The sequence below is a fragment of the Manis pentadactyla genome, chromosome 2 (assembly GCF_030020395.1).
Source record: "Manis pentadactyla isolate mManPen7 chromosome 2, mManPen7.hap1, whole genome shotgun sequence".
In the NCBI taxonomy this organism is placed as follows: Eukaryota; Metazoa; Chordata; class Mammalia; order Pholidota; family Manidae; genus Manis; species Manis pentadactyla.
The window spans coordinates 102,410,177-102,425,862 of record NC_080020.1 but is presented as its reverse complement, the minus strand read 5'-3'; the positions used below and the strand labels follow the sequence as shown (position 1 = coordinate 102,425,862).

Here is a 15,686-nt window from a genome sequence, read left to right as displayed (position 1 = left end):
AAGATTTCATCATTTGTGCCCTCTTTCTTTCTTCCTTACTTTCTCTAAATTCTAATTTACATCCTTTCCTTCCTCCCTTCTGCAGTTTCCTTCATGGAAAGTACATAATCTATTCACTCCTACTGTTGAACCTCATTTTGTAGGAACCTACAAACTATCTTTTCTTACATGTTTAGGACATGTCATTTTCTGTGTTTTTCCTGACATAATTCAACTCAACTCTTGCTATTTTCCCCTTTAGTCACTATTAAAGTCAGTAAGCTTCTGAACAAAAACTACACAACACCAAAATCACAGAAAATCTAATAAGTAGTCTGACACATGTCAAGGACCCTTCTGTTAAGTATCTTCAACTTTTGGGCTCTCACCTGATCTTGAGCCAACTACCCACGCTCTCACTTTGCCTGCCTGCTAAGATCAGTGTTTTAAGGGGATTAAAATAGTTAAATAGGATATCCAAAGAATGGTTTGTATATTCAAAAATTTTTAATTTCATGTGCAGCTTTGTACCCATAAATGTTAGAAAAGCATATGGTTCTAGTTTGGGGGCCCAAGACAAAATAACCACAAACAGATGGGGTAATTTTACATTCACCTGCTCATAGGATTCCCGCTTTGCATGCACAGAGAGCACACATGCTTAGGTGTACTGAATGTGCCCTCTGCAATAACTGACTGAATGTGACTGCACATTCGAAGTGAATCCAAGTGTTCTTTGAAAGCTCTGAGCTTGTAGGGAGCTGGGTATTTTCCAAGGGCAGCCACTTAAGAATGAATATTCATCTTTGAAAACTAACTGAAGAAATATTCTGGCTGCCGTTGATCCTGCAAAAATACCACTCTGAATACCATGTCCCTATAAGGTTTTTGCCTACATGTTTCACAAAGAGTCTCACTGCAGGACACAGAATCTACTGAGTTTTATACATAAACAAAACTCCATAATGATGTTGCAGAATAATCTCCTTGTACATTAGTTTTTCATGTTTAAGTGTATTTTTAACTGCTCTTTATCCCTTTCAGGCAGGGCCAGTTGCAAACAATATTCTAATGTTTTTAGAATCCTTTACTTGTGCTTTCACTGGATGAGTAGTATTTGGGGTCAAGGGCAATTTGCTGAAGATATCTAAAACAGCAAAGGCATACTCAGGAGTTCAGCCCATGGCTACTCTCACATTACATCAAGCCAGCTCTGGTTTCAGAGCTACCAGATGTTCTTTAAGAAAGGCCTTTTCTTTTAATCATCTCCTTCAGCTGATGTTCATTCAAGTTATGGCCTTGATCTTCAGAGAAGAAGGAAGTTTTGGTGATCCTCTAAGGAATTATAACTGCAGACAGGATTGAATCTCATATAAAATGCATTTCAAGTCTGAACTTCATTTAAACACTAGCCTTTAACATCTGTTTTCACCTTTGCTTGTGCATGTAAAGAAGTCAGAAAATCTGTGTAGGGTCAAGGGTAGAGATACACAGTTACCTAGTGATGATTTTTTTTTAAATGGTTTCTTTTTCCTTTTGAAAGTTTAAGAAAAATCAAAAATATAAAAAATAGTACAACAAAATCCTGTATATACACCAAATACATTGACAGTTGTTAACATCTTGTCATATTTGCTTTAAGATCTTTTAAAGGAAAAATAACCACAGATAAAATAACTTTGCTCAAATCACTGAGATCCTTCCTCCTGCCCACAAGATACTTACTATTGTACATTTACTGTGTATCTACAGTAAAAGCAATGTGTATCATACAAGCTGTTTGGGAAGTTAGTTTAAGAGAGTTCTTCTGGCATATCCCAAGCTATAGTTGGGCCATTTAAATGGACCACTCAGTACAATGATTGCTGCATTTTATATCAAAATCTATATTATATCATTATATGAAATCATTTCATTGTTTCAGTCCTAAATGTACTTTTCTCTTCCAAGACTCCATAAAGGAAAGTGGGTTGAGTAAAAGTAACAGAAAGAAGAAAAGTGTGCTTGTTCCTCTAAGTGTGTATGTGTGTGTGTGTGTGCAGAAGACACAACAAACAAAAATTGTCAATTTCCCGTCTTCCATCTCTTCCCATAAACTTGTGGAATTAAATCAAAATCCCTTTCTTTGCAGTTAGGTTATAGCATTTTTCCTTTCTCTCCATACCACCTCTTCCCACCCCGCCCCCAGCAGCCTATGTCCTAAAACCGCCTTCAGACCAAGCCTCTCACAGCTGCTCCAGCTCCTCCTTCCCCTTTACCGTGTCACTGACTCAGACCCCCCACCATCTGCAGTCCTTTATTCCTGTGTCTGGTTTGCCCCCATCCCACCAGGCCCAAGAGCACTTTCAGGCACTCACAGTCATAGTTTCCGTTTTCTCCCATCACCTCCTCAGCTCAGAGGATTTCCACACTGTACTACAAATGCCAGAGTAGGTGTGGGGGAAGTGTGAGCTAAAGCAAAAGCTTCTGCCAAAAGCAGAAGAAAAGAGGCCTGTCAAGCAAGAGAAGGAGTGTTTACAGAGACAGGAGTGTCTGGGAGAGTGTTTAAGGTCTGACCTTCTCTAAATCCGATGGGTGCTCCAGACACACCCTCCCTGAGAAGTTTCCAGGAATGAAATACTGCTGCCTTTTGTATATGGGGTATGCAGTGATTAGCAAAATGGTGACCTCTCCATCATCTGGGATCAATCTAAAACTACTACAAACAATGATCACCAGTGCCCCCCGGCTGGAACAATGCATGTCAGTGTTGATCTTGGAGGGAAAGCTCTGGGCTACCTATAGTTGTGTTTTCATTTGGTTTATTGCTTTGCCTAACCTTGGGGCGATGTTTTATTTGCTCTTCTTTTTGCTGTGACTGTTTCAGGAAGGAGGCTTTCACTGAATCCCGGGGTGCCCGAAGAGGGGTTAAAAAAGTTATGGTTATTGTGACTGATGGAGAGTCCCATGACAATCATCGACTGAACCAGGTCATCCAAGACTGTGAGGATGAAAACATTCAGCGCTTCTCCATAGCTGTAAGTACACAGCTAAAGATGGCTTTCAGGCTCTGGGGTGAAGACAAGAGCTGTGTGCATATCACAGTGACTGCATGAAAGTTACATGAACAAGGTGAGAAGGAGACACTTCTCCATTTGAAGGTAAAGATAAAAACTCAGTGGGGGCAGGATTGGGTCTTGCTTCCTTTTGTGTCCTCAGAAAAGGAGGGCAAGAGAAAGAAAGGGACAGAAATAGGGAGGGGAAAAGAGGAGAAGAAAAGGATAAGAAGGTAGGAAGGGACAAAAAAGCATGGCGGGATGGACAGAGGAAAGAAGGAAGGCAGGAGAGAGGAAGTGAAGGAAGGAGGGAGTAGAAGGAAGGGAGGGAGGGAAGAAAGGAAGAAATGGCACACATGCTACATAGTAAATCCACTTCCTTGCTAATTAGCCATCTGTCCCACAATTTGGGAAGGTGAAAAATCAGGGCATGAGTAATAATAATCTACTAAGCGTCAACAGTGATCTCTCCACACCTAGAATGCTTTGAGTTGTAGGAAGGAAGCAGAAGGTCACCAGGTCTACCCTGGACAGCCTACACCAGGACTCAGGAGGGAAGAGCTGCTGTGGCAAGAGCTTCCTGTGGGCCTCTCTAGTTACAGATACTCCTCTGCACAAGCCACTTCTTGGTATTCGTAATGGAAAGGAGAGGAACCAGGAGACAGTTATTATGGCTTATGTACTCGGTGCAGAGCCACTTTCTCTCTACTTCATCTTCTCAAACAGTTCAGCCAAAGTGAAGCAGCCAACAGCTATAAAGTGTTTTCTCTGTGTTGCGTTTAAGCTGGACAAGAGAAAAAGGATCAGAGAAGAAGAAATTCCTTTGATTCCAGGGAAAAAACTAGCCTGCTATGGATGATGTAGACAAAATCACAAATAAAACACTTTGTTCTTTGAGAGCAGATCTGTATCAATACAAAGCAATCCATTGTTAATAACGTTGGTCTCTCAAAATGTGAAAATAGAAACTGAATACTTTGCAGCTCTTATTAGTCATTTTTTTCTTCTAAATTAGATTCCAATAGTTCTGTGAACTCAGTTGACTCAACTTTTATGGAGCCACCCTATGGAGAGAGACATTCAGAAGTAGAAACATGAAAATTCCACCTTTCAAACATGAAGAATAATTTAAATTACTGTTTATAAAGCACTGTGTAACCAACATTTTTTCTCAATTTTGTCCTACGTAACCTTCCTTTGTCCTTCATAGCAGCCCAAAGAGAGTGGGGTAGCTTTCATTTTCATGTTTTATAGATGAGGAAACCAAGGGCAGCAGGCCCATAGCTGCAGGCCACATGGCCAAGTCTCCGGACCCCCGTGACCCTCTGTCCTGGGCTCTTCTTCCTGCTGGTCCTGGCCGCAAGGCCGTGCTCACTTACTTCCTCTTGCTCCCCAACGCTTCCGAAGAGCACCACAGCCCTCTCCACCCCATTCCCTTTGTACCATAGCAAGACAACACCAGCACAGAGATACTGTGTCCCATTATGTGTCATCACTTTAAGGGACATAAGACGCAGGAACATTTCCTGGAGTGAGAAGTGGAAGGGTGGGTGTGGGGAAGGGTAGCGGAGACTGTATTTTGAAGCCAGAAAAATTTTTGGTTGAATTCTCTTTGCCACAGCTGGCTCTGTGATAGTGAATAAGTTACTTAATATTCTGAGTTTTAGTGTCTTTATCTGTGAAACAGGGTGATACTGTTTCTCTCTCTCTGATAAGGAATCAGTAAGATAATGACTACTGTGGAAACATTTAACACAATGGCCAACTGGGCAATCAATAAACATTATTTTTCTTAAAGATCTTCAACTCAAGTTTGTCACCATGAAATAATGAAATCATCACGCCACTGAAGAATCTTAGAGATAATCTGTGTGGGCCCTTTGCTCAGAAACCTTCAGAGATTGCCCCATAGAGGATAAAATCTACTCTCAGTTTCTGAACCTTTGCAATTGTGTCCAGCCTTCCTTTCTAACCTTTCCCTCCCCATTCTATAGCATGTGCCTTTAGCCTAATGTTTCTTAATAGAAAATGCTTTTTAAAAATATATCAGGGGACAAAATCTTCAAAACTCTTAAGATTTCAGCCTAAATTGTTTTCTTCAATAAAATCCCTTTTATTTACAGTTATTATATATATGTATATATATAATATATATATAATATAACAGATATTACCCACAATGGTTTTCCAGCATTTAGTCAGTGAGATTTCCTTTTTACCTTTCAAAAGTATAAGCAGTGAAAGACACCCCGCCCCATTGTAGGCAGGAAAGACAAAGAGTGATTCATCCCTGATAAACTCCCAGAACACAATTGGTTCATTGTTTCACAGGGGAAAGGTGACTCTATTTCTTATTTTATAACCAAGATGATTTGGTTAGAGTCTGTGGCTGTTCTCTTTAGCATACAAAACCAGTGAACATACAGTTTGTCCCAGACAATTGGGTATCAGAGGTGCTATCATTGGTTCAGCTTTACCCCAGAGAATTTGGTCTGGCATTCCAGGTACCACAGATGTTAGCCATGAGCTGAATTAACTGTCAGCAGCACTAACATTAGTAAAAATTCACTAGAAAGCAAATATCTATCAATGAGTGATTTCTTAATTTTTAGTGAATCTTGTACCACCTTTACATTGTATCTGGCTACATTTTTAGTCTTTCTCGCCCTTAAATCACCATTTCCCTTTATTGACTCCCTACTCAATAATTCTTATTTTGCCTCCCATCAGATCAAAAAGAGGTCTCATAACTGCGTCACTCTTCCTGGAGAACCATAAAATCACGAGTTCCTTTCCCATTTTAATCAACAAATAACTATCAAATTGTTCTTTGAAATGTTTTTACTTCCTCTCTTTGTGCATTCACACACAAAGTTATTAGGCATTTTGCAAGGTCCATTCATGCTTTACGTCATCAGATATACCTGGGGTCTGGCCCTGTTATCGCCTCAACTTTTTCCCCTGCTCTTTTTTTTACCCACCGTTTGAAACTGAACACCATAGAGATGTGTGTTTTGGAGGGAGACAACACTCAAAAAAGATTGACTACTGAAAATATTGGCATTCTGTGAAAAATCAGCAAACATTTGCTGCTTAAGTCTCAGATTTGGTGAGGGACCTGAGCTGGTTTGAGTACCCTATTCATGATCTCTATCCTGCACTTGAGATATTAGACATTACTAGCAGGGGCCTGTTTGGTATTCAGATTCTAATCTTAGATGATAATGGCTGTGAAATGTGTATCACCTACAGCATTCAAGTGAAAATAAGAGAAGTTAGAAGGTATCTTAGAATTTCATTCATTTGTACACAAAAGGCATTGTACTACATGTAAATGAATTGTACACTTTACAATTTTGGGCACATCTGCCTCAAGGGAACTTCAACTCTGAATGTCTATTTCAGGTAAATATTAGCAGAATACCATATGCCTGGACTTGACATATTTGTATTATGTGAAATAAGAGTAATTTATAAATGTTATTTCATATCTCTTTTCATTCATAGAAGATAACGTTTTTATAAACTACTAGACCCATGGGTGAAGGATCAAAATGTATTTCTCGCTATTTTCATTTGTGTTCTGTGAGAAAAATAGTTCATACTGGATACAAGTCACAGTAATTCTTGGGACTTTTTTTCTTTTATATTTTCTTCTAGATATATACTCCCATGTTGCATTTATGCATCTTATTTTTATTCTTTCAGTGTGTCACTTGGGCATCTTTCCCATTGAACCTTATCCATTGTCTCTATCCTGTCACATAGAGGGCTAAATGTCTGATAACATTTACATCACAACTAAGAGCCTCAATCTTGCATAGTCCAAAAGTATTTACAAATTTTTATGTGTATTTTCAACTGCATCAATTTATAAGTGAAATGAAAGTTAGCATGTCAATGCAATAGTGAACCTAGAATATGTTAAATAGTAACTCAAGAGGGAAGCTGGTGACTTTTCAGGCCAGGATGTCATATAATTTATAGAATAAATTTGGTAAGACAGTGGGGACTCAGTGGGCTTCATATGATGCTGGGTTTGTATGACTCTAAAAGAAATTCATGGGTAGCAAAACCAGTGACAAAAGAGGAAACCAACAGTGTGTCCAGAGAGGAACAGCAGACGGAGAGTGCGGTGCTGAGCGAGGCTCCAACACAACATGGTTTGGGATCCTGAAAGGGCCACATGGGTGTAATGGACGTGCTGGAGCCGGGAAACTCTTGCCTGCCTTTTCCATGCTTGCTCTGGGGCATGTACATCCACATGTAGTGAAATATATACCCAATTGTAAGAAGAACATCTTAATTGCTTTTAAATAAAGAGAGAGGATTTATTCAGTGTAGTAACAGCAAGCAGCCTTTGGGTTTTCCTTCCCTATCTGGAAAATTTCCATTAATTTCCACACTATCATTTCTATTATTTTTCTTCCCCCCAAAAGTAGTTTAAGTGGGAAAAGCACCAGTGGTCTCTGTTCAAACGTAAACTGCATTTGCTTTTCAGCCAGGTAGACAGGAATTGTGTTTTTGTGTTCTGATGCAATTCCTAAGCTCCTGGTACAGACCTATCTGAAGTCTGAACAGAGCAGTTAAAAGTGTAAGTTCAAGAATCAAAAAGCTACCCAAATAGTGCATTGCTTACCTTAAGCCAACTCTAGTTTTCCCAAATAACCAGCTTCCTCAAAGCCATTTACAGTTCTTCACAGACATTAGGGTAGTTTGTGTCCTGAACACATTTTATACAGTTGATGGCGCTGAGAAACTGACAGGGGCCTGTGACAGGTGACTCGCTCGCTGAAGACCCCTGTGTTTAAACTCCGTGTTTCTTCTGGGTTCCTCCCCAGTATTCCAGAGGAATACCCCCCCCTACCCCCCCACACACACACCTTGCCAGGGAGAGAAATCGGAGAATGGGGCACCACCTGCCTGACGCACGGAGCGCAGCTCCCTTCTCGCACTGACACGGAGGGTGCCTTCTAGCGGTGCTGCTGATCTGGGTAGGCCATCATGCATTTAATGGTGCAAATAAGTGTGCTGTAGTTCATAAAAAGCAACACTTATAACAGTCAATTTAGTTCTTTTCTAGCTTTTTACAAGTAAAAAGGCTGTACCCCTTAAAAAATACCAGTTTTTAAAGCTGCCATCCTAAATCTAACACTAAAACAATGCATGAAGACGCCCAAAGCAGGCGGGGGACAGGGTGTGTGTGCAGGGAGCAGCGCGTTCAGAGGAACAGGGAAGACGGTAGGCTGCTAGATGACCCTGTGAGACCAGGACTGAGGGCTCTCCTGCGCCTGCCCCGCATCCACGCGCCGCGCAGTCCTCAATGCTGAACTGTGACTGGAGACTATTTCAGGTCTGTTTTGCAAGAAGACTTTGAAGGTGCCATATAGCACTGTGTTTTTAATTATGTCAGACAGATCAATGACTATCATTTAAAAATGGAAAGTGAAGCCAGAAAATCCTGGTGTCTCCCTGGGTACTGTACATCAGAACTCTCCTTCTCCCCAAGAAGTCAGTTGTTCTAAAATATCGAACAATAGCAGAGAGCTCAGGGTCTTATTTTTGCTTTTTGGAGGCCAGGATCCCAGAAGTGAATTAATCATGATCTTTGGTTCTGGACACATTCTCATCCTCTGTCAAAGCATCATCCACTTAATTTTCTGGGCTTATAATTGTGTCTGCATACTTATATTAATAACATTATAAGCATCCATGGAGGCACCATGCAAAATGAGAGATACCTCCCTCTCTGACAACTTACATCCTACCACATTCACCAGCTGCCTTCCTCCAAATGGTAACCGTCAGCCCAAGCACTATATTCATTATATCTTGCTCTCCTTTTCTAAGTAATCCTTAGGTATCTATACATATCTGAAAAAAAAGAAAGGTTTTTAAGGTCTCCTTGTTTCTAAATTTTTAAAAAGGGTGTTATGTTGTATATAATATTTTGAAACTTTTAAGACTTAATATTATATTGTTAAGATTCATCCATAGTATTTCATGGCATTATAGTTCCCTCAGTTTTTTTTTAATTAAGGTAGTATATACAATGAAATGCAAGATTTCACTGTGAAAACTGTGGACAAAGTGAACAATTTGATGAGTTTTGACAATTGTATGTACCCACATAAGTGCCGCTTCTAAACAAGATACAGAACATTTCCATCACCCCAGAAGTTTTTCTCTGCTTTCTTTCATTTGTAATACTCCCCTTCTACAGCAACCACAGATGTGACTTACACCACCATACTTAGGTTGCCTATTCTATTTTATATAAATGAAATCATACAATATGAAGTGTTTTGTATTTAGCTTCTCAGTCAGTATGATTATCCGTGACATGTAATATATTGGTGATTCATTCTTTTCTTTATCATTATTCATTTTATGAATATACCACAATTTGCTCTATCCTGTACTGTTTATGGATATTTGGGGTATTTCCACTTTGGGTTCTTATGATACACACACAAAAAAGTAAAAATCGAGGTAATGATCTTGAGGTAATACATGCAATGAGGTGACAACTAAACTTTTTTATCTTATTACAAAAATGATGCTTTCATTGTAAAATAAAATTTTTTAAAACATATGAAGAAAAAGTAAGGGGAAATACCTAAACTAATAGAAATAAAAAATAACGAACTATGATACAAATTCTTCCAATTTTTTTCTTAAAAATTTTTCCCATTTTTTCTTAATATCCAAAATGCCATTTTCTTATTGCCATTTTTATACAATAAAAAATAGAATTAAGACCTATATATTATACATGCTGGGAATTTTTATATTTTTCCATTTTTAATTTGCATCTTGTTTTTAACATTTTTTTCATTTACTTTAACTTGAACATTTTCATACTAAAAACTAAATTCTAAGAAATGCTTACTTTAAAGTCTAAGTTTTTAGGCAGAAAAAGTACAAACCATAAGAAAAAAATGATTAGTCGGACTTCTTCAAAATCTATTCTTTGAATGATACTGTTAAGGAAAGGGAAGGAAAAGACAACCCACAGATTGGGAGAAAACATTTGCAAAGCACATAAAGGACTTGAATCCATAATATATACAAAATCTCACATCTCAATAACAGGAAAATAAACAATCCATTTTTTTAAATGGCAAAGATTTGAACATATACCACACCAAAGAAGAAATGCTGGAAAGGGTGTTTTTATGCAAATAAACACACAGAAGCATCTTTATTCATTAGGGAAATGTAAACTTAATGAGATACTACTATACACCAATAGAATTGCTAAAACTGAAACAAGCAAAGAAAAATCTGGTAATACCAAGTGTTGACAAGAATGTAAAGCAAGTGGATCTCAAATGAGAAATGGAACAGTCACTCTAGAAAACAGTTTGGTAGTTTCTTATAAAGTTGAACATACATTTACCTATAGAACCCAGCACTCTCACTCCTAAATTGTTACTCAAGAGAAAAGAAAACAGATGCCCACACCAAGACCTATGTGTAAATAGTTATAGCAGCTTTATTCGTAATCACTGAAACTTGAAATAACCCAAATGTTCTCAGCAAATAAATTGTGGTGCTTCTATACAATGGAGTCCTACTCAGCCAAAAAAGGACTGAACTTCTGACACATGAGCAATGTGGATGCCTCTCAAACGCATTATGCAAAGTGAAAGAAGCCAAACACAAAAGGCTACCTGCCATATGATTCCTTAAATATGACATTCAGGAGAAAGCAAACCTTTAAGGATGGAAAATAGATCAGTGGTAGTGAGGGGTTGGGAGAGAAGGGGGGACTGACTACAAAGGGACAAGAGAGAACTTTTGGGGTGATGGAAATATTCTACATCTCAGTGTGATAGTAACAACTATATAAGTTTGTCAAAACTCATAGAATTATATAATGAAAAAGGGTGAATTTCACTATATATAAATTATACCTCAATAAACCTTACTTTAAGAAATAAACTAAATGTTAAGAAAACCTGCTAGGACATCTAAATAGTTACAGTTAACTGTAAGAGATAATTGTGCATCTCTCTCTTCTCTACAAAAAAAAGAATGTTCCTGTCTTGAGCATTTGGTTTCAAAGAGAATGTCCAAATTGTTTATTTCCTGGATTGCCAAACTGTGATTACTACTTAGTCCAATATCTGTTTAAAAAATATATGTGTTGGACTTCCCCTTGGTAAGATTTCCAAGAATTGCCTATTCAAGATCAAGCAACTCACTTGCTAGTTGCTTTTGCCAGCAAATCATGATGTCACTAACTGGAATAATATCAGAGATGTTCAGAAACTATGACATTACTTTTGAACTGTCAGATTTTAAAGATACAACTGTTAATAAACAGGGACACAGGAATGCAAGGAAGAAACTTTCACAAACATACCAGATTGCCCTTTATATTTTCCTATACCAATTACAGATTTTAACAATTAGCATTAGGAAACCTACATATTCTGAAAATTACTCTTCTAAGAATATGGAAGTACATAAAAATTGCATTATGCTAAGGTACTATACACTCTCTTGTTCATTGAAAAAATGCTTAAGGTTCTTAATTAACACACAGAATTTAAAATATATTCTTGACATTTTTGTTATGTCTTAGATTCTGGGCAGCTATAACCGAGGAAATTTAAGCACTGAGAAATTTGTGGAGGAAATAAAATCAATTGCAAGTGAACCCACTGAAAAGCATTTTTTCAACGTCTCTGATGAACTGGCTCTAGTCACTATTGTTGAAGCTCTGGGAGAAAGAATATTTGCCCTGGAAGGTATGACTATTGTAATCCTGTATGTTTTTATAATTCAAGCTCAATGTAATGGGTTTTTGGTGTTATTCCTACTACTAATGCACTTTTCCTGTGTGTATGATAGCCAGCATAAAGCAATGCCCTTTTCTGTAAATCTGTCATTGAGATGGTTATTTCACAGCGCTGGGTCTGCTGGAAGCTCTTTGTAAGAACATGGCAGTGCTGATGTGAGAACTGGATGAAGATAAGGCTCAATGCAGATGCACAAGAACAAAAATGTGCCATGTGTTTTATTCCTTTTCTGTGACACAAATTTAGAAAATGGAGACACTACACAAGTTTTGTTTTTATTTCTTTGTTTCATTTGAGGCTTTTTTCTTATGCAATCATTTCTTTGTTCATTTATTTTCTTCTACTTTGCTCTGTGTCCATTTTAAAGGTCTTCTTGGAACTCTGCCTCAAGTTCACTGGCAGCAAAACATTGGTTCATTATACGTGTCTAGTTCATGTCACTCCTTGGTAGGTTTTTTCTTTGATTTTTTTAATGGCCATTGGTTATTGGGGATAAGTTCCAGCATCCCCTCCTCTGCCTTTGGTGAAAAATGTTGAGTAACAAATTCATTTGGGAACTAGATTTTCCTGACAAAAAAAGAAGTCTTTGGAGTTGTTGTGCCAGGAAAACTGAAAAAAAAAAAAACCTTTCTTCATGTTCTCTGATAATCTGGGCACTCAGAAAATATGACTTTTTTTCTCAACCTAGGATGAGAGACCGCCAGAGAGTTCTGTGCTTATGCTCTGTCTGATTCCAATCGCGTGTCCTTGTTTGGCCACACTGAAGGGCCATTGTTTTGCATCTTAAACATAGAAATTTAAAAGTACCTTCTCAGTCTCCCTTACATGACCTAATAATGGGAAAGAGACACAACTAATAAAAGGTGGTCATTTTGATTGAACATCAAGTAACCAGGAAAATGCAGAAAATTGACTAACAGATTAAATTTTTAAACGTATAGAAAGGAAAGAAAATGATCTAGAGTAATGGCTTTCAAACTTTTATTTGACAGTGACCATTGACAATAAATACACTTTGCTTTGTGACTCAATGGGAGCAGAATGTGCTACCCTAAAACATGCCTCTCTGGCATGTGGACTATTTTGAGCTGAATGTAATCAAGACCCAGCAGACTTGGGACATATGTACCTCTCCATTAATCACCTAAAAGAGTTTAGATAGAGGAGCCTGTGCCAGAAAAAGAGTCATTACCAGAGATAAGTTTTTAGCCTGAAAGGCCTATCTGCATGGCAGGGCAAACTTGTAATTACCAAACACCTGCTCTTTTTACCCTCCTGTCCTTTGAAGCCCAGGTGCCTGTCCCACTCCTATGAGTTCAGGATGCCAAAAAAACTTCAGTTGCCCAACTTACGCTTGAGTCTCAGATCTTTAGGGCTCCTGTATGTATGTAATTAGATTTGTTTTTCTCCTGTTAATCTATCTTTTGTCAATTTAACTATTAGACAACCCAAAGAACTGAGAAGGGAAGAAGGGAAAATTTTTCTGTCCCTACATGACTCAGTGTATATAAGTATACATGTTTTTTTTAATTTCACAGAATACCTGTATTATATGCAGCGCACTCTAATAGATTCTCGTTTCTTCCATTCTGTTCTCTTCTTTTTCAACTAAAGAAATGTTGGTTATGACTCACCCTGTTGATTTCATGACTGGATCACAACCAGTAAATAGGAAGTTTGATTTAGAGGTGATGGGGAACTACAGCCCATGCAGCCTGAATATCTCTGGTTTCCTTTTGCCCTGACTCCTCTTCCATTGTGCATTTAGAAACAGAACACTGGAATTATTTATCGGTCTGAAGCTGCAGTTGCTTCTGAACTTGGCTGTCCTGTTCTGTGTACACGTCACTTTTAAGTGGCTTTGGTCTCCCAACAGCTATCCCATTGCCATTTGCTAGTAGGCCAGATCATGAGCTTAGCTGGCCTTAAAGAACTACATTAGGTGTTCCAGGTCATTAGGCACTTTTATTTTTTAATAACATGGGCCAAGATATGATAGAAACAATCTGTAAAGATCATTTAAAAGAAAAGTTATTTAGTTACATTAGATAGCTAAACACAATACAGCCTCATTTCCCAATCTCATCTTAAGTAAGCAAGTAAATATAACCTAAGACTTGTAGAAATAAAGCCTATGTGAGTTGGAGTAAGGGAAAAAATCAATTTGCCTTAAGTAACATCTTCGTATTGCTTCTAACCTAACCACACAGGAGTTAAAGGTTGCTCACTGAAGTTACCAAGCACTTCAAGAAGGCTCTATACTTAAAAGCAAAATGATTTTATAAGGCACTTCCCAGATTAAAAATGCTTACCACATCTTTGTTGCTGCACTTTCAGGGGGAACCAAAAGCAGCTTATATCTGATTTGCTTCATAATGAGATCAGAAAGTTCTTCAGTTTCTTGTTATTTGGGAAATCTCCATTGCCTGTTTATCTTTAGATGGTAAATAACAGCAATTATGAAATTCCTTCTTGACAAGGACAATGCCATCTAGTGAGGCAAGCATGCCAGCAATTCACCCAATAAAATCAGAAAAAGATCTAACGTCTCCCTTTCCTATCAAGTTTTGGGAGAAATGCTAAAGTTCCTAACCAGAGGCTGCACAGTGGTTAGAGTGGTATCTGGATTCTCATGACTAGTCCAGTGCAGAGCTGACAGTACGTTCAGGGATAGACAAGGGGCTACTACCGTGGTGCTGATTCAGCAGGCAGAATGTCACACAGCTTCCTTCTCTATGTTCTCAGTTGTAAGCAGAACAGCTGCAGGGAAAAGGTACTGGAAATATGCAGGTCTTTGCTGCTTAGTTCTTAAAATTGATCTTGCAGGATAAACGAGAAAACACCTTAAGGCATTGTGGACTTAAAGGTTTAATGTTAAAGTGCACCTCAGTCATTTAAATTAGAGGCAATACGTACGTGAGATTAAAATGATACATTTGAATTCTTGATTTCCTCCATTTAATATGTCCTACAAAAAGGCAGTCACTGACTTATTTGCTAACAAATTTATGCCAGTAAATAAGTTTGATTTCACAAATTTAATTAATCTCATGTCTCAGGGAAAGGGAAAACTGACTTTCTTAAAATCATGTGCTATTTTTAACTTATTTGCAAAGCCAAATAAATCAGTAACTCCCTACTGAAAGCAAATAAATTAACATTCCCTCAATCCCCTCAGGAGATTGTGGCTTTGGGTTGGTGAATATTTTTAGAAAAGCACATATTCCATTGAATGTTCTGGATTATCTCTGCATTTCAGTAAGGAGTTTCAGAATGGGTACAGAATATTTTTGAAAAATTTGTGATTGAATGGCATGTGGCCTATGTGATTGAATAGCAGAGTCCTGTCAGAAAGTCCTCTCCTGATCTGCAAGCAATACTCACAGCTGGAAATTAGAGAAATACAAACCTAGAATCCCTAAACCCTTTATCAAACAAGGGAATTCTGAGAGAATCTATAGCTGGAAATATGGTGGGGCTGGTCGAGTCAAGAACCACTTTAAATATGTGAATGAAATCTTTTCAGCCCTGTAACCTATCAGGTAAGTTCAGCCTAAGGTCTCAACAGGATTCCCAGAGTGTGAGGATGAGACAGAGGTTTCCAACTACAACCACATGGATCCTAAACACCACAGGATCCACAAGACACCAGAGTGTAAGGGCAGGCTCAAGAATGGCTATTGCTAACTTTTCCCTCAAGGGTGGGGCAGTTAATGGTCAAGAATCCAAGACACAGTCTTTCTCCTAAACTTTCATGGCCTCTACCCAGCTCTACGTAGGAATTTTGAGTTGAGAAATACGTGGCTGAAAATGCCCTCAAGATGTCACGAGTTCCGGTTGGTAAGGACCACACAGTGTACTA

At 38.3% G+C, this 15,686-nt stretch overlaps 1 protein-coding gene across 2 annotated transcripts in view; it reads left to right on the top strand.

The window, feature by feature from the left end:
- The window catches only part of ITGA1 (integrin subunit alpha 1), a 161,545-nt gene that overhangs the window by 81,953 nt on the left and 63,906 nt on the right, over nucleotides 1-15,686 (top strand). For both annotated transcript variants that reach the window (XM_036900387.2, XM_036900386.2), the window contains exons 8-9: nucleotides 2,846-2,996; nucleotides 11,608-11,773. In XM_036900387.2, coding sequence (XP_036756282.2) covers nucleotides 2,846-2,996; nucleotides 11,608-11,773 — 317 coding nt within the window. The remainder of the gene's footprint in view (nucleotides 1-2,845; nucleotides 2,997-11,607; nucleotides 11,774-15,686) is intronic.